This window comes from Phaseolus vulgaris, chromosome 1, assembly GCF_000499845.2.
Source record: "Phaseolus vulgaris cultivar G19833 chromosome 1, P. vulgaris v2.0, whole genome shotgun sequence".
NCBI lineage: Eukaryota > Viridiplantae > Streptophyta > Magnoliopsida > Fabales > Fabaceae > Phaseolus > Phaseolus vulgaris.
Window position 1 is genome coordinate 41,716,834 of NC_023759.2, and position 23,838 is coordinate 41,740,671.

At 28.1% G+C, this 23,838-nt stretch overlaps 3 protein-coding genes across 3 annotated transcripts; 2 read left to right on the forward strand and 1 right to left on the reverse strand.

The window, feature by feature from the left end:
• Nucleotides 1-485: 485 nt before the first annotated feature.
• Nucleotides 486-1,940, reverse strand: LOC137816057 (CRIB domain-containing protein RIC7-like). Its single transcript, XM_068619158.1, has 4 exons — nucleotides 1,858-1,940; nucleotides 1,568-1,674; nucleotides 1,254-1,359; nucleotides 486-964 (listed from the first exon to the last, which is right to left on the reverse strand). The coding sequence occupies exons 1-4, from the start codon at nucleotides 1,922-1,924 to the stop codon at nucleotides 486-488; spliced, it is 759 nt and encodes a 252-aa protein (XP_068475259.1). The 5' UTR covers nucleotides 1,925-1,940.
• A 6,355-nt stretch (nucleotides 1,941-8,295) lies between these two features.
• Nucleotides 8,296-10,567, forward strand: LOC137814305 (glutathione gamma-glutamylcysteinyltransferase 1-like). Its single transcript, XM_068616961.1, has 6 exons — nucleotides 8,296-8,456; nucleotides 8,558-8,714; nucleotides 9,009-9,247; nucleotides 9,422-9,545; nucleotides 9,639-10,136; nucleotides 10,229-10,567. Exons 1-5 carry the CDS (start codon nucleotides 8,412-8,414, stop codon nucleotides 9,728-9,730), a joined length of 657 nt encoding a protein of 218 aa, XP_068473062.1. The 5' UTR covers nucleotides 8,296-8,411; the 3' UTR covers nucleotides 9,731-10,136; nucleotides 10,229-10,567.
• A 2,732-nt stretch (nucleotides 10,568-13,299) lies between these two features.
• On the forward strand, nucleotides 13,300-19,436 carry LOC137814306 (glutathione gamma-glutamylcysteinyltransferase 3-like). Its single transcript, XM_068616962.1, has 8 exons — nucleotides 13,300-13,698; nucleotides 13,776-13,932; nucleotides 14,014-14,252; nucleotides 14,469-14,632; nucleotides 15,619-15,670; nucleotides 16,048-16,275; nucleotides 16,412-16,933; nucleotides 19,164-19,436. The coding sequence occupies exons 1-8, from the start codon at nucleotides 13,621-13,623 to the stop codon at nucleotides 19,227-19,229; spliced, it is 1,506 nt and encodes a 501-aa protein (XP_068473063.1). The 5' UTR covers nucleotides 13,300-13,620; the 3' UTR covers nucleotides 19,230-19,436.
• The last annotated feature ends 4,402 nt before the right edge of the window (nucleotides 19,437-23,838 follow it).

A 23,838-nucleotide genomic window follows, 5' to 3' on the forward strand; every position in this document is an offset into this window, starting at 1 on the left:
TTTATTATATTTCTCATTTAGTTTATGTATTTCTATTTTTTAATTTTATCCATTACTTCTTCCTATAAGACAAGTGTAAGGTGTTTTTTTAGCCATATTCCAAGCATCCTCCAACACTCATTAATAATGAAACCCACTTATTTTGTGTCTTTAACTCTTCAAGTTACACAATTCCCCAACTACAAAGGATTGAGGTTTACATCAACTAATGTTTTTAAAGTAACAAAAAAGAAGAAGTTACCAAGTAGTATAAAAATGCTTGCAAAAGAAAACATTGAATTACTTTGTTGATTCTCAAGACAGTAATAACTAAGTACATTAATTGCATAAATAGCTTGTAAAAATATCTGTACATAAAAAATCATCGATAACTGAGTAAACACATCACCACCAGTATTCTAAAAAGATACATTAGAATTTGGTGAGGGTTCTAAATTCAATCCTTAACTACTCAATAAGCAACCTGGTATATAAACAAAACTCCTCTAATTTAGGTTACTATTTAGTGTACTTTCTCTAGACTCTCTCTCAAAATGTCCATCTTCTTCAATAGACTCCTGCTTGTGAGTTAATTTGGAGCAACTACGTCTACCATGGCCTTCGTGTTGGGAATCCTTAGACTTTGCTTTTGATCTTGTTCTGGCTGAGCCACCACCAACATTGGAACCATCTTTTAACATCTTGGGACGTGTTTTTTTAGGCGCCAAATCACTGTCTTGTTGGAGGGAATCACCCGTGTGCATGTCTTGGTCGGTGTCTTTGGATGCATTACATGAATCATTTGGTTGTGAATATTTTGCTGACCTTTTTGTACGTCTTGGTCTGTCTGATCTTTCCTTCGTCTGAGACTCTCTCACAGTCCCCATTGAATGTGATTGTCGTTTAGATTTAGCCAAGTCGATTGAGTGCCTCGCATCATCACACCCTTGACTTTTCACAGATCTTGAACTTCTTTCCATTAAATCTGCTTAGCAACATTTATAACAACTACATTTCAATATTTATATTACTATCTTGTAGAAATCTGGATCAACTTTTTCTATTTTTACGTATGATATCTACACATATGCAAACGACAAAACAAGCATTTTATGAATCACCATCCATGTTCTGTTATGAAAAGGTCACACAAACAAGTTGGATTGGTAAATAGTTAGTGTATATATATGTATGTCATTCACTCATTTCATCTAAATGAAACAAGACACACCTCTTAGCCCAAAACATTGGAAACCCAATATTATATTATGTACCTGCAGAGTTCCTTTGCAATGAACTATTGGATTCATTGCTATGAATGTCTTCTTTATGATTTGGAGATGCAGATGCATTCCCTGGGACAGATTTAAACTCGTTCATCTGAAACAAGTGAAGTCATGCTCCAATGGCTTCTTAAAATGATGCAAAATTACATACATTATTAATTAATATTTCTCTCTCTCAAAACAAGGTTAACAAAACCAGTTTTACAATATTGCGTTCGTACAAAGAGTAATTGAGTAGTTAATTGAATGTATTAATGTTCATTAATTAACAGTTAACTTTTTTGGGAAAAATAAAGAATTACCCAGGAGGGATTGTTTTCAGAGGGATCATGACCATTCCATCCAATATGTGCTACATGCTTTACATCTGTGGGCTGACCAATCTCAATGTCTGAATCTTTGTCATTATCTGCAAAGAGCACATATATAAGAGTATTATTCCTTTAATTAATCATCATCATCATCATCATCTTTCTTCAACTTTTATATATATTTGAGAATGTTAATGGATAAAATAATTAACATGTTAAAAGTACAATTAGAAATTAATTACAATGAGGGAAAGAAAGAGCAATGCCATGCATGCACGTACCGAATATCTGAGAAATGAATCTTAGGCCTTTTAGGAGACCCTTCACCTTGTTGTTGTTGTTGGACATGTTGAACAAATCTTATGCCTTCAATTTTCTTCAAACAAGTAATATGAATTCAGCTTTACTTAGACTTCACAAAAACCTGGAAGATAAATAATTCAAAATGTTGAATTTATACCACAAATATGACTTTTAAAAGGGATTTCAGTGATGAGGGTTATCCACATCTCATGTAGTAAAGTTCTCCCTGAAAAGCCTGATTTTAATAAATGTTCATACAGAAACCATCAATGAGGATAAGGCTTTATATTTTAACATTTTTTTCTTGATACTCAGAACCTGAAAGCATGGTTTAGGATTTTAATGTCATTTGCATAAATTTGTCTCAAAAACTTGTGGCAGGTTGTGACCACAAAGGTGTAATTGGAAGAGTCTATTAAGAGAAAAGGGATGAATGCAGAAATGGATTCTGTTTAAAAGCACACCCATTTTTACTTTGGTTAATTCTGTGGCGATAGTTTACTTGTTGGTTTTCCCTTTAATCAAAATCAGAAGCTTATCGAAATTTCAGGCGTGAATGAGAATATTTGAAAGGAAAATATAATTATGAAATGATTTATTTGTTATTTTCAATTTATTATTTACTTTTTATATCATAGTTTCAATTTGAGTGGCATGTTTTTAACTATATTAATATACTATAAATTTTTTTTAAGTTGATTTAAACCAAGAACATCATTACTTAAAATTATTATTAAGTTATTGTATGAGAATTAAAATGACAAAAACTAAATAATTTTTATATGAAAAATAAGTATTGTGAGGATAAATTGATAATAAGTGACTCATGGTTTAATTAATAAATAGAACAAAATTAAAATAAAGAGAACAACATGACCAACATTAAAATAAAATATAAATATAAATATTAAATAATAATAAAAATTATCAATGTTATACCTAGAAATATATTAATTTTTTTATTAATCATACTTATTTTTTATCATGCTATCCAGATCTTAATACCTCTCATTAAGTTAGTTAGAAACGTTAACTAGAAACATGCTCCTTAATTTATTTATGCATATAAAACTTTACTTTGTTTCACTAATTAATAAACGAGATTTTTATAATAAAAAATCACTAACACCCACTGTAATTGAGAAATCTGTGTCATCTTAGTTTCCATGTTTTATGATATTATATAACCGTTCTGATCAGAATAAGTTTTAAGATTTGCCTCAATATAAGAATCAATATTATAGGAAAATTTACTAAATTAGTGCATTTTTCGTTGATAGGATCAAAATGTCAGATTTTTAAAATAGTAAGTTCATGGGTAAGTGGTGGTAACCATTCTGCAGAGAAATGAGGGAAGTTAGGAGTAATGTAGCTCTTTCACATTTAAATTGGAAGAACATGTTTTATTATCTGATGTAAGGGTTTGCTTTCCTTGATGTGAGTTAATACCTAAAAGAATAAATCATGGATTTTTATTGAGATTATCTTTTGTATAAGAGGTTGATCACCTCTTAAATGTTTATTTTATTTTAATTTATTTTTTATTAATAAAAGAAAACTTTATGGATAAATCGTGTTTAAATGAAATGATTTTGTTGTAAAAAAATTGTGTCTCATAAAAACGATTTTGGCTTCAAATTTGTCATTCAACTCAATTCGTATTTGTCAATAATAATTATGGTTTTAGTGACAAAGTCATGTGTCACAAAACATTTAGAAATCGTATGTCCTAACAACTTTAATTTAAAAGAGGTCATTTTGAAGGCACATAATGAGTTCATCCTACATACGTTTAAGGAAAACAACCATTGGTGGAAACCATAATTTCTTAGTACTTTTGGTTTGTGAAAGCAACTCCTAATGCTTTGACTCTAGCATGTGGGTAATATTAGACAAAGTTACTACAAGGAATACACTTATTTATAAAGGGATCAATATAACAAGTATCTATAAAGGGATCAATATAACAAGTATCATGTTTCCGTTGCTCACAAGTAGAAGAATTTGCGGGTCATTTATTTTTGGGGTGTGATATTGCTTAGGAAGTTTGGATTTCTTGCCTTAGGTGGGTAGCTCTTCGGAGAGTCCAACATAATTTTTTCAAGCATTTTGAGCAATTTTCTCTCCATGTTGAATAAAAAGCAGAGAATCAGTGTTGGAGGTAATGTGATTTGTAATAGTATGACATATATGGGACAGAAATTGTGTTATGTTCAAACAAAGGGTTATTAATGTTGAGGTAATCTTGAAGATGGCACAACTCAAATCTTGATTGTGATTAAAACACAAAGTAATAACTTTATCTTTCTCATTCTCTTATTGATCTTTGTTTCCAATTTTATGTTTAAAATCTTTTGAATAACTTGTTTTATTTTTTTTCTGCTAGTTTTAAGATATTATGCTGAGTTAATGTTTCCCGTGTTGATTCGGGAAGGTATTAATTGTATATGAAATTCATATATGTATGAAAGTTGGGAAAGGTATTTCTTATCATGTTTTGTAAGTGAGAAAATAGGTACAAGGGACTTATTATGGAATTGGGGGTTTAAGAAGGAAATATGCAGAGGAAGGAATAATACAGGGGTTTTCTGGTTGAAAGTGAGGATTTTGGAGTTAATGTGATGTTTTGGGTATCTTCTTTATTGGATAAGGGTTATCACACCAAACAAAATGAGTGGATTTTACAAATAACCACTTCCTTCACCTCCTGGAGTTGATTTTACTCCCGAAGATGGCAAAGTTGCATGCTTCAAACATTTCTTTGTGGTTATTAATGTCATTCTACTATCTATTGATTTTATACTATATTGTTAATTTGTATATTCTATGTATTTGCCAACTATGAAATTGAATTTGAAAATTATTTTAGGAGGTGACGTGGTGGTGTTATACTGAAGGATATCGGCAGACGACCGGAACAGGGTAAACTTTAGTAAAATGTACGTACTTCTAATAACATTAATTTTTAATAAATATAATAATTTTTTTCTAAATCAATCTCTGTTTATTATTTTTTTTAGTGGAATAATAATTCTAAATAATAAAAACCAATTTTATTTTTTTTTATTCAAAAAATATTTTTTAATAATATTTTAGAAAAATTATATTATATGTTAGTTTAAATTTATTTATAAAATGTAACAATATTTATAAAAGAAAGCTTACCCTCTGGTTCGTATAGTAGCCTCGTCGACATAATTCATATCTTCCCAGAGAATTTTAAGAGGGATCGAGAGGAGAAAAGTGACCTGTTCCAATCTTCATGAGAATAAAGTCAATGATTTGGTGCATATTTTGTATCATGTAGAACTAAAAATATGCACCAAATCATTGTACCAAATCTCTTTTATAGAGACTAATGAGCATAATAGGTGATAAGAAATCAATAATCAAACTTGGAAAGTTTCATGTTTCCTATTAGTTAATGTTCCACAAATCAGAGAACATAAGGGCGGGCAGCTCCATGCTATGAGGATATCAGTACATACATAAACGAGATTTTCATTATAACAATTTTTTATATACACAAAATTTTCTTATTTTATCTTTATTAATATTTTATTTTATTAATTTATTTTAATTATTTTGTTATTTTATTATTATCTTGGACTTTTTATTATTATTTTTAATTATATTATCTAAAAACCAAATATAACTACTATTAATTAACTAAAATAAACTACTCATTGCATTCATTCTTCTTATATTATTAGATAAATTCCTACATCTAGAACCTATGATATGCACTCAATTTTTTTTAAAGTTATCATTCATTTCATTAAAAAACTACATTTAAAACAAAAAAAAATCAAAAATATCATTAAAAACATAATAAAAATAAATTTTGTATTATGTATTATAGTTATTTTTAATAAACAAAAATACACACGTGATACAAATAAAAAATATGGATATACAAAATTCGAATACACATGTTAATATTTAAAAAATACAAATACACATAAATTTATAATAAATTAAAATATTGAATTTATAGTTTATTTTAATAAATATAAATACACATTGATAATAATAAAACTAAAAAATACAAATATACAGCTTGATATTTAAAAAATTAAAAAATAATAATTTTTTTTATGAATTTATAATTCATTTTAATAAATATATATATATATAATATAATAATGATACAAATAAAAAATATAGATACATAACAATGACAAAAATAAAAAAATATGAATTAATAATAATAATAAATAAAGATATACATTAATAACAAAATAAAAAAAATACTGATACACATTAATAATAAAAATAAAAAATACAGATTCACAAAAACACAAAATTTCCGTAATATAAATAAAGATGATAATATAATACTAAAAATACACGATAAGTATATATTACTTTATATATATCAGATTTTGTTTTGATTCTTATTTTTATTTTTAAATTGATAACTAAGTTATTAATTTTTGGATTGAGTCATTAAAACAATAAAATTTCATTTTTTTAAAACTATAAAAGTTAAAATATAGACATAACTATATAAAATTAGGGAATTGACTCGATACTCAAATCCTCTTTTGTGATTTAAATGCAATCACCATTAGTAATAATAACACTTATTATTTTAGTGTATCAACTCTCTGTATTCTCATATTTTATGTAGTTAGAAACAATTTGATTTGTTTTTTTTTATCACATTCTCTAATTAGAATTAATGGTCATGATCATATATAATTTAAGTCTGAACAAAATTATGCAAACAAATTTGCTTAAAAAAAATAGTAAGATTATATTAGTGATTCTAATCATAAATAACAACTATTATATTTTTTTTTCTCTCTTCTTTTTCACGGTAACCTTCTTAGTTTCTCACTCTCCCAATTACATCCAGAAAAATGAATGGATTTTACAAAAGACAACTTGCTTCTCCTCCTGCAATTGATTTTTCTTCTGATGATGGGAAGGTACTTCATTCTTCAAACCTTTCTCTCTAGTTAATAATCATTTTATTTGATTATCTGTGTGAGATTGATATGTTAAATGTTGATATATTGACAATTTCTATTAGATTATAAGAGAATTTTTCTTATTATAATAAAATAATTTTAATTTTATATTAATTAAATTACAATTATAAACGAATATTTTTCATGTATTGTTGTGAAAGTACAATTTTTCTTGTACTTGTTCTTTTTAATTTGTTTTTATGTGTATTGGACAAATTTACTGATACAGTTTTTTATTTATTTATAAAAATGGTTAGATTTTAAGAAAACTACATAAATAGGTAATATGTGTTTTAAAACATGACTTTAAATGTAAAAATTATATCTTAAAATAAAAATTTCAATAAAATAAAATGTGGCTTAAAATATGATTTTCTTTTTAAATAATAGAAATTATGTTTCTCTTTTTCTTTAAAAGAAATGGAGTCTTATTTAAAAATAGGATTTTAACTAAAAACAATAACTGGAGGGTGCATTTCAAAATCAGACCTCAAGAATGTCATTGTGTTTTAAAACTTTATTTTTTAAAACTTTTAAAAATAAAACTATGTTTTAAAATATAACTTTTTTTATAATTTAAAATTAGTTTATTCATATTCCGTATTTGTTTTTAATATCACTTAATTTTTAAATAAAAAAAGAATATCTTAATATTCCCACATCTATATTTAAAAGATCCTGGTGAATTGTTTTGACTACTTGCATATCTTTATCAAAATACTACTAGGTATAACTTTTTCATTTTATATAATAATAGTAATTAGATTTTAGAAATATTAAAATTAAAGAATTTATTTTACAGAATAAAAAATTAAAACAAAAATAGGTAATCTCAGACTTAAAATAATTTTAACTCAATTTTTTGACCGAGCAAAATGAGTGAAAAAACCATTTCCTTATTTAGTGGTAAAGAAAATAATAAAGAAATTGATATAAGAATAAAAGAGTGAAAGTTGTAATAAAAATTGATATTTTCTAAATCATGTGTAATTTATAATTGTGCAATTATTTAATTTGATTAGTTTATTCATTATTTTAGAATGATAATTTATTTTTTTTAATGTTTTTTTTTTCAAAAAAATAAACATATTATTCCTTCAGTCTATTTTTTTCTTTCCTTATATTTTCATTAATTTTCCCTCCTTATAATCGAACAGAACATTTTTTTAAGAGATTAAATAAGAAATAAAATCATATTTAGGTTTTTTTATACAAAAGTATTTTGTTATAATTTTATTGTAAGAAATAAAACTAAGTAAATAAAAAGTTGTAAAGTTCTAAAAGCATTTCCAATTTCTAATTATAAAAAAAAACTAAAAAGAATAAAAATATAGATATAACTTTTTAAATTTGAATTTTCTGTTGCATGATTCCGAGCTGCATAAAATGTAACAACACATTCAATATTTCATGAAGGAAGAAAAACAAAGAACCTCTGCAACAAAAAAAAAAGAAATAATTTTTTTTTTTCTGTTAAAATCATCAAAGAATAACCTGTTCAATCAAACATTGAACAGAGAAAAATAGTTTTAGTGCTTAGGTTTTGGAAAGAGTATATGCTTTTTTCTTGTCTTTCCCAATCGATTTTGCTTCCTCACAAGGTAAGGTTTCTCTCATAGCTCAATAATAAAAATGAGTGAACATGGTAATTTTTTACTGGTATCCTCTTTTTACTTAATTTTTCTTTATTCTTGAATTTCAGGAACTTTTTCTTGAAGCCATTCACAATGGAACCATGGAAGGCTTTTATAAGTTGGTTTCCCACTTCCAAACACAATCCGAACCTGCTTTCTGCGGTCTCGCTAGCTTGTCCATGGTCCTCAATGCTCTTGCCATTGATCCTGGCAGGAAGTGGAAAGGTACTGTTTATGCTTTTATCACTAACCAAACCTATGTGATTAAGTTGATTGGACAAAATTTAAACACTTTTGAAATCTATATGATCTTATATAAAAGTGATATTTATTTAACTTATATATAAAGCAAATTTTAGTTAACAGGAAGTTTCTTTATTTTATTTTTTTCTCACTTCTTTTAGTCTAGAAAGTTTGTGAAAAAATTGTGTAAACATGTCCTAATTATGAATCAATCTGGCTTAAATCAATTGTAATGCCTTGATTTTACCATCCTGATTTTGTCTTCTTTATCTGCAGGGCCTTGGAGATGGTTTGATGAATCTATGTTGGACTGTTGTGAATCTCTAGAGAATGTCAAAGTTAAGGGCATCACGTTTGGGAAGCTCGTGTGTTTGGCTCAATGTGCTGGAGCTAAAGTTGATTCCTTTCGTGCTAGCCATTGCAGCATTGATGATTTTCGTAAATATGTCATCAAGTGTTCAATATCTGATGACTGTCACCTGATCTCCTCATACCACAGAGCTGCCCTTAAGCAAGTATGTTCTCTGGTTTGTGGAACTTTAACGTAATAGGAAACATGAAACTTTCCAAGTTTGATGGTTGATTTCTTATCACTTATCATGTTGATTAGTCATTATAAAAGAAATTTGGAACAAGGATTTGTTCCATATTCTTAGTTCTACATAATCTTGACTTTATTTTCATGACAGACTGGAACAGGACACTTTTCTCCTATTGGAGGATATCACGCTGGAACAGACATGGCACTTGTTTTGGATGTTGCACGATTTAAGTATCCTCCACATTGGATCCCTCTTAAAATTCTTTGGGAAGGTATGAATTATGTCCAATCTTGCATAATTCTCTCATTCATTGTATATTCTATTTTGGTCTCAACAGTCTTTTAATAAGTTTTTTGTTATGCAGGAAGAGGTATTGAAACAGGTACAGGAGACTGGCCTTTTCAAACATGTAGCTTCCTTTTTGTCAAATTCTTGCAGCAGGGAATCATTAGATGATGAAGATGCGTTACCTGTCATCGCTGCAAGTGTTTGTTGCCAAGCAGCAGAAATTTTAGCTTGGAAGCCTTGCTCACCAGCCGGGTATAGATGTCAAGTAACATGTATGAAACGCTTGAAAGCCGAAGATGACAAGCCAATAACAATGGTTTCTGGGACTGTGGTAAATGGTAACACTGAGCAAGGGGTTGATGTGTTGGTTCCTTCATCATGTAGGAAATTATGCTGCAGTTGCTCTAGGCCCAGTGATTATATGAGGATGCATCCAGCTAGCATGGATGTGCTAACAGTGCTTCTACTGTCCTTACCATCGACAACATGGGCTGGCATCACAGATAAGCAGCTTTTGACAGAAATACACGGTCTGGTTTCAACTGAAAACCTTCCCTCTTTGCTTCAAGAAGAGGTAGGTATTTGTTTTATAACTTTTTTTACATTGCACGTCAGCACTGTATCCTCCTAACAACTTCCACTCACTATTACAATTCTGCATTTCAGGTTCTGCACTGAAGACGTCAGCTTCACCTTCTCAAGAGATGTCAAGAGGGCAAGGTTGATCAGGATCATAATCTTGACAGCTTAAATTTAGATACCATACAAATTTAGAGTCACTCAAGTTGGTGTTCACCTATTTTTGACAACTGAAGATTTTATTTTCTACCGGGGATTCAATACCTCATTTGCTGATCTGATAGAAGATTTATTATGTACTTTAGATATTTTGTTGGTTATGGTTTTTATGTATATCAAAATTATATTTTTTTGTATTTTTTTCTAGTTTCTACTCTTTTGATTGTCCGAATGAAATTATGTAAAAATAAATAAATATTATGCTAACTCAAATTAGAATTTGTAGATTCATTTGGAGAATCTGTGTTTATATTTATTATACTGTTTATTGAGATGAAATTGTAATCCTAATTACAGAAAAATACTAAAGTATTCTGAAGAGATTGATCTATTCTTATGCATGACACAGATTGATCTTTAGCAAGAAGAGAATATATACCAATATGACGAATCAAAATTAGAGAATTAAGATGGCGTATGAATTAAATAACATGAACCTAAAGAACTGTTAATGATTTTGGTACACTGAAAATGAGAAGTGGGAACACACTCGAAGAGTATGTTTTAGCAGAAGAAAAAAAAATGAAGTGAAATATTTAAAAAATTAGGTGGTTCCTACATAAATTTTCACACAGAAGAGCGGAAAATGTATGAAATTTTTGTAGCCACAGAAACATAATTATGTTCGGAAAATATTATTTTTCCTTCATCAAATACATAATGATTACATGAAAGAATCACAATTTCTTTTACATGTTCTAAACAACTTGTTTTTGTATCTTTATGACTAGGAGCATAGAATTTAGTTAATGGGTTATTTTTATATTTTATAATATTACATTGTAATCTCTCCAATACTATTATGAATATAACAAAATTTGCTTATTTTAAAATTTATTTTTTATTTAATCTCTAATTCAATAATAATTACTATTACAATCAGAATCCTTAATTTCTGAAATAGAAAAACTTCGGGAAATTAACCTGGTGAAGTGGTGTTTCTTAATTAGACAACAGTGCATGCACTCTCTCAATTTGTTTCGTCCTTGCAATTTCAATTTGATTTCTTGTTAGTATCTTTTTCTGTTCAAAATTCTCTATTCATAGTGTTCACAGTTTGGGAAGGCTTATTATTTGTTTCCATGAAGATAACAGTTCTCTTAGTTCAGTCTTATGAATCTCTTCTGCAACAAGCTAGAAACTCTTAGGTATCATACAGGAACTTTTATAGAACTTATTGGTATAAAAAAGCTAACAAAAAAAGTTAAATACAAATTTTGTTTATAGTCATTCACAACTTAAATAAACACAATAAAAACAAACTATTAATCCTCCTGAACATGCATTTTCAATAAGAAAATCAGTTTAATCATACAACTTTCCTTAGTATGCTTATGAGTCTAGAGAAGGATTCCAACTTTAAAGGCTTTCTCATAGTATAAGAGATTTACTTTTGGGAACTTCCATGAATCAATTTGATAACTTCATCTTTGTTGCGGTCTTCAAGAAAGCTAACACGGTTGTAGGCTTTAGTTCAAAATGGACAAACTTTTTTAAAGTTCTTTTTATTAAAAAAAATTTGATAACACATGTTCACATATACATACACATATATGCACACAAGTATGAATTATCCTATAAATTTGAAATTCTCTAAATTTGATGTAGAATTAGGAGTGAGATTAGAACGTGACAAGTAATATTATTTCACATATTATTTGATAAAATGAATTGAGTCTCACGTTTTCTTCCATCTACCACTATCCTTTCCTTTACCTCCTATTCTCCCGACATTAATAATATGCAAAACCTACTCTTCCTCTCTATTCTTCTAATTTTTTGTTCATGAAGAAAAAAACTACTTTGAAGTTCATCCATAATCTTAGTGGTTGGATTCCTTAATTTAGCATACCATATAATCGAACTAGACAACCTTCGAATTTAGCAGTCATGGACCTTAAAATATTTTCAACAATTACAAGTTGTTCCACTTTTTCACCATATGTTTCCTTTTGCTCAAAATGGCCAAAGTTCTTTAAAAGTATTCATCTAAAGAATCTCCTTCTTTTACTCCAAAGAATTTCAAATTATCTTCATAGAGCTTGCAATTGTGCTCTTTTTTTACCTATGTGTACAACCATGTAACTTCTCCATCATACCTATGCCTTAAAATAGCTTTTCATCCTTAGCACGTTTTGGGTTGCATTTATTGGTGGTGTTGTGATCCCAAATTCACTAGTTCCAATATTTCTTCGACCAAGGGATAATTTCAATGGCTGGTTGAACATAGTTTTCATCAGCCATCAGTTTCTTAAATCAAGAAAATTAATAAATAATGTTGTTTAATTTAAAATTAATCACCTCGGTCTTAACTAATGGACATGTGAATTATATTTATTTATATATGATAAAAAGAATGAAAAATAAAAGCAAATTAATTTGTAATTGTATTTATGAAAAAAAAATAAAACATTTACTCTTTTGATATTTATACTTATATAACGATTATGTTATGACCTCAAATTTGTGACGGAGTTCTGATATTTAAAGTGGATTGATTAACGATTCTATCTCAACAAACTTAATATTAGAACATTGATGTTTGTGGGGACAAAAAGAGGTTCCAAATATGAACTCTCGTTCTCTTAGCCCTGAATTAAGGAAAACTCGTTCCTCTTAGACCTTGACTGGAGGACTTGTTCTGGTACATCCAAGATATTTTTAAAGATAAAATCACAAGGGAGTTCCAAAATTTACAATATCTTAAATGTGATGATGGAGTCTAGCGATACTATTTTAACAAATTTTAGATAGAAACGGTATATATTATTTTTTTATGGAAATAACAAATATATCTGGTCTTACTTTTTTTGGTAAAGCTTAATTTACTCTTTATATTTTTTAAAAAATTAAATCAATTTTTTTAAATTTTTAAAATTTAATTTTTATTTTCTTATATGTAATTTTGTTTATAATGGAACAGTGTGGAAAAGAATGAAAGTGATATTCGTAAAAGTTAGAAGAATAATTTCATTGGACTTCAATGTTTTTCTTTTTGGAGAAGGTTACGTGTAACAATTTGTAGAGGAATAAAATACAGTCATAAATTAAAACATAAAATTCATAAAAATTTATAGAATTTTTTGATAAATGATTTTACATATAGTCTAATTTTTAATTTATAAGAGAATGTATTTCACTCTTTTTTTTTTGTTTACTTTTGTTTGAGAGAGTGAAGAAGAAGAAGATGGAAGTGAAGAGTGAGTGACGGTAATTTGTTAAGTTAGGAAGAGATAGCAGTTGCGGAAGAGAGGGTTTTGATGTGCATGGCGAACCCAGGTTTATACCGCAGAGCGCTCCCTTACCCTTCAATCGAGTTCGCTTCGCCCCTAGGCAAGGTCAACGCTCTTTCTCATCATTCCATTTCTCTAATTGTTCCTTCAACAGTTTCATCGATTCATTGTTCTTTGCACAGAATCTGTTTGGGGAGGCACTTGAGCGAGGAACCATGGAAGCCTTCTTCAAGCTGATATCCTACTACCAGACACAATCAGAACCTGCATACTGCGGTCTCGCCACACTTTCCGTTGTCCTCAATGCCCTTGCTATTGATCCTGGAAGAAAATGGAAAGGTATATTGGTATAGTAATCTTCTCTATTCTTTTTCTTCTTATTGTTGTTTTCAATTCATGAAAGGAAAAGTCGTTTAACAGGTCCTTGGAGATGGTTTGATGAGTCCATGTTGGATTGTTGTGTGCCTTTGACTCAAATTCAATTGGAAGGCATTACATTCGGGAGAGTTGCGTGTTTGGCTCGATGCAATGGAGCTAAGGTGGTGGCCTTTCGATCGGATGAAAGCTCGGTTGATGAGTTCCGCAAACATGTGATTTCGTGCTCTCACTCTGAGGATTCTCATGTCATTGTGTCTTACCACAGGACACCCCTCAATCAGGTGGTTAATCATTCATCTTTGTGTTAGATTCTTGTCTATTCATGACTCCTGTTTAGTTAACTTTGATCAGGCCTACTTCACTTTATACATAGTTGGTTAATTCAACGTTTAAGGTCATTTTCTATACAGATACACTTATTGTTGAGTAGTGTAGGAAATGGAGAGTTGCATGAGTTTATAGAAATGATGGAAATTTGTCATGTTGTTGGGTAACAGACTGGAATTGGTCATTTTTCACCAGTTGGAGGATATCATGCTGAAAAGGATATGGTCCTCGTATTGGATGTTGCTCGTTTCAAGTATCCTCCTCACTGGGTTCCCCTTACCCTTCTCTGGGAGGCAATGAGCACCATTGATCAAGCAACGGGACTTCGAAGGGGGTAACTCTAAGATCTCTTACACAGCTAATTAAAGTATATTAGCATAACAACTAGTTGTGTCTTAAGGGATGCTGGCGACACATTCTTTACTTCTCAATGTCTTTGGTAAAATTTCATCAAAATTACAGCCCCTTTAATAACTATTATTTCCTTCAAATTTGTTGCACTTCTCCTTTCGCCAAAACCAAACCTTCCTGAATGTTGTGTGAGAACTGGTTATTGAACAGTGGAAATATTTTCCTATTCAATAGATTTTCATCTCTTAGGTTATTCTTTCTTTTTATGCAAGCTTATGAATTTCTCAAAAGTGGTAGTTTTCGTGCATGTATGCTATGCTTCAGACAACTTAGTTGTTGTTTATGCCTGGTGCATTTCATTAAGGAAAAGAAATCAGAGTAGTTGAACTCCAGATAATAATTGCTATTTTAATGCGCTATGCTTCAAACAACTTAGTTATTATTTATGCTTGGTGCATTTCATTAAAGAAAAGAAATCAGTGTAGTTGAACTCCATATAGTAATTGCTATTTTAATCCTATGCTTCAAACAACTTAATTATTATTTATGCCTGGTGCATTTCGTTAAAGAAAAGAAATCAGAGTAGTTGAACTCCAGAGAATAATTGCTATGTTAGTTATCAAAGTTAATATTCAATGATTTTCAAGTTTTGGTGAATTAATTTGATTAATTTATAAAGGTACATTTTCCGAGTCTTATTTTGTAGGGTAACAAGTTCCATTCTAATCATGTTGTAGAATTTGGGAGGGAAAGAAGTCGAAAATATCTTTACCTCATATCATGCCATAACAATAATTTGATTATATGTACTAAATTTTTGTATATCTCTATATTCTATCCACATATGTCTTATTAGTTGTTATCTGCTGATGTAATTTGAAAATCGTACTATTTGAATGTATCAGTGTCATTAATTTAAAATCTTTCTAGTTGCTGCCCTCAATTTATATTTGGAAATTTGTATTTCAGGTACATGGTTATTTCAAGGCTTAAGAGAGCACCGTCTATACTTTATACTGTGGTATTGTGATGATAGTAGAATCTTTATTGAACCACTGTAGGACATATATAAAATTTCTAAAATCATGAGTTTTAATTAGAGGGAAAAGTAACCTGACTCACTGTAAAATTGTAATGGTTACGTTACGTCAGCTAGAAATAGCTTCTCCTGAAATCATTTTGAACAATAAAAAGTCTTATAGCCATACATATGTTAAAATATGGAGCGTGATTGGGAGGTCTGCATCCTTTTTCACTTGTAGGAACTGTAATGGTTGAACATATACGTAACAGTCTATGTTAACAAAAACTTTATTTTCTTATGCTTTGTGCAAACTATTTCTATTTATTTGTAGATTACGGCAAATAGTAAATAAACACTTAAAAGATTGTTTGCAGAGTTGTAGAGATGAAGGTTGGAGCCGTGTGGCCAAATTTCTAACTGAAGATGTCCCCCAACTTCTAAAGTCAGAGGATCTAGAAGACATTCAAGAAGTGCTGTCTGTTGTTTTTAAACCGCCTCCTAGTGAATTGAGAGGGTTAATAACATGGATTGCTGAAGTTCGCAGACAAGAAGATGGGAATCTCACATTGAGCGACAAGGAGAAAGGAAGGCTTGCGTTAAAGGTTTTGACTCTACTTCCTTTTTGGTTTTTGGGGTGGGGATAAGTTCACTCTTGAATCTGTCAAATGCATCACTTTCATAATTAGGAACTTTCAAATAAATGAACAATCATAATACTTGAGAGATTTGAAATTTCAGGCTGACATACTGGAACAGATTCGGACAACTGCACTCTTCAAACACGTGACCAGGTGGTTGGATTCTGAAAGTTCATGTTATAAAACTTATGCAAACCTTGGTGACGAAGATATTCTAGCAGTACTTGACACTGGTGTTTGTTGCCAAGGGATAGATCTTTTGACTGGTTGTGGCAGGCTAGGTTTGTCGGGTGGAAAAAGCTGCAGTCAAATAGAGGTAAAACATCTGAATTTTGACAGTGAAAATCCAGGAACATTAGTCTCAGGAACTGTTACAACTAGTGGTGGTAGTGAACAAGAAGTTGACCTGTTGGTCCCTTTGTGTCAAAGGGAGCCAAGTTGGCTGTGTCTTTGTAATGAAGGTCACTGCATAGAAATGCACCCGTCTAATGCAGATGTCTTTACGGTACTTTTATTGGCCTTACCCTTGCATACGTGGTCGGGTTTTAAAGAAGAAAAGCTGCAAGTGGAAGTATTGAGCCTCCTTGCAACTGAAGATCTCCCTCCCCTACTTCAGGAAGAGGTAATGCTCAACTCTTGACTTGATAAAACTGTGGACAAGAAAAACAATATATGGTGCTTTAATGCAAAAAACGTGGCTATTATTTTTCATGGTAAATATTTTAATAGGATTCACACCATTTGAAAATTTTCATCCAAATTAATTTTATCAGACCAAACTCAAGACCTTTCAATTCATCAAGTTTTAATAACATAAGCTTCTCCTTAGATAGAGACTCCAAAATACTACAATTGCTCATAACATAATTAAAGTTTGTAAGATGAGCTTTATACTAACTCATATACTATAAGTTGACCTTATCTATAGTATAGTCACGCCATCATCTGTTTATTCGTGCATGAGACTAAATATTTCTAAGGGTGTGTTTGTTTCCATGGAGGAGGAGGGAGGGGGTGTTTTTTGTGTTTGTTTCAAGGGTTTTGAGGGTGGGGGAGTGGATGGGAGAGAGAGTGGATGGTTCTTTTTACTCTTCACAAAATGAAGAGATTTGGAGGGATTGATGTGGATTATTGTATTTTTACCAAAATATCCTTTTGCATTCATTTTATTACAATATATAAAATTCAATATTATATAAATTTATTTATTATTTATAATTTCAAAAATATTTAATTATACTATTAATAACAACATATAATTATAAATAATAAAAATAAAAAAATAAAAAATAAAATTATAATATCAACAATATATATATATAGTTATATAAAGTAACAAATGAATATAATAATAAATATTATTTTCATAAATTTTAATGTATTTAATAAATTTATTTCAATTTAACACAAAAATATTTTCATTATATTTTTTAATTTTTTATTAAAAAATATAAATAATTATGAATATTATATATTAAAAATATTTAATTAATTCAAATTTTAAAAAAATCATAATTCATTATTCAAATATTTTTTAATAACAAAGATAAATTTGTAAATTTACAATAAACCATCCTCACAAATCCACTCTATCATCCCTCAATCCAAACATCCTCACACATCCTCTCTAATCCTCACAAATTCACTCCCTCCCCTCCTCACAAATCCCCTCCTCAATCCAAACAAAGCCTAAGTGATCTAGTAGGATACTAGGATAGGTTCAACAAACTAATTAAATTAACCAATTATTTTATTAATCAATTAATTAAAGTACACTTCTCATCCAAAAATTGTATATGTTTCTGACTAAGTAAACTAATTATAAATATATTGATGGTTAGCAAAAATATATTTATCAAGAATTAGAGTGATCTTTTACTTGTATCATTCAATTTTTTAAGAGATGAGTAATGAAAATAACAGTAACCCTCGTAATTATTCTACGAATAATTTGATTTCTCATCTACACATGAGTATGTATTAGAAGAAGTGTCAAACTTATTCTTTATCAAATTATTTTGGACACCAATTTTATTATTGACTTAAATGTATTAAAAACTATAAAATTTTGTAGGCTTCAACTCCATAGTTACTGAGTCTCTCTTATGATTTTATAATTTTAATAAATTTTAGTTAATCATAAAAAAGTGTAAACAATATGTTGCTAATACTCATGTATGCGAAACTTTATACTAAATAATTGCTTTTTGTTATAAGAAATTGTGTATATATATAATGGGTGTCCAATCTACCAATTTGGATAAGGTTCGATAGTGATTTGACATTGTTAATGCTTATTAACATGTAAAATTTCTCCGGGCAACAAAGTTGAAGAGGTAAAATGTATTATTTTCATTTCAAAATAATCAATGCACTTATTTTAAAATAACTACAGTTTTAATTATATAAAAAAAATTAAAATATTCTTCTCACCTTTCAATCAATCATTAATTTTTTCTTTACACTGTGGAGCGAACTTAGTATTAATTGAAAAGTTAGTACTTTTTTTTATCTATATTTGCATTGATTGAATCTTTTTAATTTCACAATTAATTTGGTTTAGAGTTAGTAAAATTTGTAAGAATTAATTTTCCAACTCAAAAACAAATAAGAAAACTTGCCTAAGAAGCTTGATATGAAACCAAGTAAATCTTGTTCATGTTCTTCAAATGTATGTATAGCATAATCTCAGGAAAGCATGACTTGATACCACGGGTTCTACACTGTCGCAGAGAATTCATGAAAAACAAATAAATGAAAATGATTGGGTTGGGTGAAAATATTATTATAATTTTTCAATGTAATCATTAATCTGATTAGCTGGTGATACTTAGCAATAATTCTTGAAACAGGTTTTGTTCTTGCGAGACCAACTATTGTTTCACCTTTGTGCAAGCAATCTGGACTGTGCAGCGTAATTTTGTTCGGAAGAATAACATGAAGATTTGCATAAATTGTTGTTGGAAGATGAACATAATCAACGGAATGTGCTAAAATGTGTATGTTCTCTGATATTTCTCTCTTGGATAATAAATTATGCCCTATTTCATTTTATACTATTGATCTATTTGAAGAGAAATGAATGGATATGTTTAAGCATGGTATATCATTTTTTCTTTTTCTCAGATGGATATTTGTTCTTTTTGAAGTGATTCATTTCCTTGAACCACATGATCATTTTGTTAGCTGTTCATGCTATAATTTTATTAGGGTTTAGTAGTTGCCGTCACGTGACAACTTGTAACATTCAATGGCTATAATTTTGATTACATCATCGTTGTGTGTGCGCTAGAAGTTGACAGTTGGTAACGTGCAAAGATTCATAAGAAGTTAATGTTAAATGAATTGAACCATGCTGACAGGTTTTTTTTTGACAAATTCTGTTTCATTGCAACCACTCGTTGTACCATAGTAAATGTAGTGTCCATTTTGCTTGTTTTGTTGGTGGCTACTTTATTTTTAGAATTCTACTACTCATGATTGATACTCTAAATGGTCCTTCATAAATTACAAGGGCTGGAGTAAGACACCATACAAAATGGGGTTTTAATGACCCTATATATATTTTTAGTCTATATTTGCGTATAAGAGAAGATTATGTACATGGAGTTTAATTCTGATTTTCTGATCTCTAAGTTTATTTTGGAAAATACACATGGTCCTCTCTAAGTTGATTTATCATATCATAAAAAAATACTTATTCTTCATAGTAAGTTTATTTATTTAATTGACTGCAATTTATACACAAGCTAGACCTTTAATCTTTTTTTACTAATAGCAAAGGAGTTCCAATCCCAAGGAGATACACTAGAATTAATTATTTGTTTTTCAATAAATTCTTTTAATTGTTTTTTTAGGTCTTCTAGTTCAAACGATAATATCTTATATGAAATTGAATGAAAACTTTTACTGTATCACAATGATATAAGAAGTTTATTTCATTTTTAGTGTAGTCTAATTTTATTCTGCTTCACTTATCTTCAAATATCTAAACTACACACTTTTAAATATAATGTTATATATTTAGAGCATCCACTCTGGTCAACTGCTGTATAAATTTAGGGATAACATTTTGGAAAGTCCACATTACCACATTTTAATTCTTTAAGAACTTCAACTAGTACCTTTACAAGAAAATATCAAATTAATTTATAAATAACAATATCAAATAAAACGCGATGTTACTAAAATTAGCGAAACCAAACAAAAAAATTACTTTTACAAGTTAAAAATATAAATTTATTTTTAAATTTAATTTTATATTATATAAAATGTATATATTGCTTAAGTTCACGCTCACTCCATGGTGTATTTTAGTTGTGAGATAATAAAGTCAACTTTAAGTGTTAACTATTTTAATCTTTTTTTTAATAATAAAACTAGTTAGTTTCGGATTAACATAACTAAAACAATGTTAATAAAATAAACACTAATAGAGTTCAGGTAATCAACTTTAAGTCATGATATTGTAAAAGTTATTAGCGTTAAATTCTAGTAGTTATTAATCTTATTTATAGTATTTATTTATTTAAGTTCACATCGATTAGATTGACACTAATTTTATTTATTTTATTATTTATTTAATTTATTATTAATTAAGTTAATATCAATATAATATACATTTAATATTTTTTTAAGTTAATATCAATTAAGTGACGCTAATTTTATTTGTTATGAATACGTGTTCTTTGTAACAACGAAATCTGTAGATAAATTTTAATTCAAAAGCCCAAATTTAAATATAAAAAAAAATTCTAATCTATGTGAACTTTATTTAACTAATCAAAACACACAATTTTTTTTCTCACTTTTCTATATAAATATCCTAATGTGTATCTTCTTTATCAAAAATCATCTCCATCATCCACACTAATATAAATTATTCACCACAAAGGAATTTTGATCTCACCATCCTTTCTCAATAAAACTCTTTTTTTTAAAATTTTTTTGTAGATTTTTTTTATAGATTACTATCATTAGTACTACACTGACATAAATTATCATAATATTAAAATATATTTTATTTAGTATTGGCTAACTTGACATTAAATTAAATAAAATTTAAAATAAAAATACATTAACTTTGACTTGATCGATATTAAATTTCTTTAATTAAATAATTAATTTAAAACTTAGTGATAAATTAGTTTAGACATGTTAAATGAATTAGGATCCATAATTTTAAAGTCTATTGAATGTGTGATATGATATTATTAAATAATTAATATTGAATAATTAACGTTGTTAGTATTAGCTTTTGGTCGAAACTAATGATCTATTTTATTATACTGGTCTACATATTATCCCACGTAATTATTATTTTAACTTCATGTATTTTTTTATTAAAAATAATTTAGTTATAAGAATTAATAAATTAAAAAAAAATTATACTAATTTTAAGTTGATAATAAATAGAAAATTTCAAGAAAAATACGCAACCATAAATATTTAAAAATAGAAAGAGCTTACCTAACATAAAATACCTAAGAAATAATTTTAATTAGCATATTTCATGACCAGAGTAAATGTCTAAACACGTCCCAAAAAAAATAATTTCTAACACCCAACCCACCCAGAAACTCTCATCTTCACACCCATCTATTTCATTTCATTTCATTTATTTTTCTTTTTCTTCTTCAATTTATAGTATAAATATGTGATTTTAAAGCGGTTAAGATTAGAGTGAATGATCATGATTGTAAATAGGATTAATACTTCATAAATTTGGAGTTATAAGTATCTCATATAAATTTCACTATTAAGTTTAAATTAACAATATTTGTTTTAACTGAGTGTGTAAAAATATTTTTTACTTTAATCTACTTTACTTTGCTGATTTATTTTATTATCAATGAGATGACATATGTTTGTCTGTTTCTAAGTTATGGATCAAGTCTTTGATAAGGAGAGAGTGGGAGGGATGAACAATTTTGAGAAGTTGAAAATGATCACGTCATTTCATTGAAAACAAAGTCAAAAAAGTAAGATATTTAAAAAAAAATAAAAAAAAAAATTTTAGTTATTAAAACCAAATTTTTTAATAGAAAATAAATTAAAAATACACTAATTTATTTATGAGATAAAAAGTTGATAAGAAGTGAGGTATGTCTTTAGGCTTTCTGACAAAAAAATTAAATTTTTCTTTCTTTTCTTTCATATTTTTACATCACTTTTGTATTTTTATCTCACTCATACTTTAGGTTTCCAGACAAAAAATTGTTTATTTTTATTTCATATTCTTACATGTCTTTTATATTTTTAACTCACTTAACATTATGTTCCGTAAAGGTTTAATTAAATCATATCCATCTTATAAATTTGGATATTTTTATTGAAAAGTTTTGTTTTATTAAGTGTTTAATTTTTGTTTTTAGTTAAGTATTTATTTTTTAATTTTGTCATTGATAAGGTGTCGTGGTGTTTTTTCTAACTTGTTGCTTGACTTATTCCTTTTTCTCTATAATATTTACAAATTTCTTTATCAACACTACCTTAAAAAAAACAAAAGGAATAAGTTTGACGAATTTGAGAAGATCGAAGAGATATTGGTAAGTTGAAGATGAAAATATAGAAGAAACAATCATGAAATCTTGTCAGGGTCAGAATCAAATGGTATAATATTTAAACAGAAATTAAAAAAAAAAACATTTAATAAAATATATATTTTAGCAAGTTTCTTATAAATATTCGTTTTTTGATATATATAGTATAATTCTTTATAATTATAAATAAATTTTCATATTAAGGAAAGAGACAAAATAAATGTAATTACGGGATGATTAAACGGGTATTTTTTATGGGGCGGATTGATATTTTTCTTTCATTTAAATTCAAAATTAAATTAAAAATAATTTAAATAAATAGTTTTTTTATATTATATTATTTGAAAGATACATAATTGGTAACTTATAACCTTATACTTCTAATCATTAATGACACTGAAATAATTTAACATATGAAATTCCAATTATTAATGATAATAATCCTTTTAATTCATCCTCTTAAAAACACTAATCAATGAATATGGTGTGTATTTTTTATTTAAAATAAAAAAATTAAATATATAAAAGAAAATCACGAACTATTTGTACCATTTCTAATTACAATGTGGTATAAAATTCGTTATAATTCATATAATAGTAAGTTTAAAAGAAATAGTTTTTGGCCAAAATGAATCTAAAGAGTTGAAAATCTAAAGAACAGCATAAATCCTAAATTCTAACTGTTTTTTACATTAAAATAATACGTTCCTTATTGGGAAGTGAATCTTATGAAGATGTTAGCGTGAATCAGATAAACATACTCTTTTACACGCTTTCTCTCTCATACTTGAATCCCTCTCACATCCTTTCTCAACACCAAACATTCACACTCTATTTGGATTAGAAAAAAAAATGTGTAAGAATTTAAGTGACTGGATTTGTACTAATTTGAGATTTCACCTGAAAAAAGTGAAATTATTTAAATTAATAGAGAGTTTATTGAGTGATATAACAATTACGAGAGAATGATTAGTTTTTTTAAAAA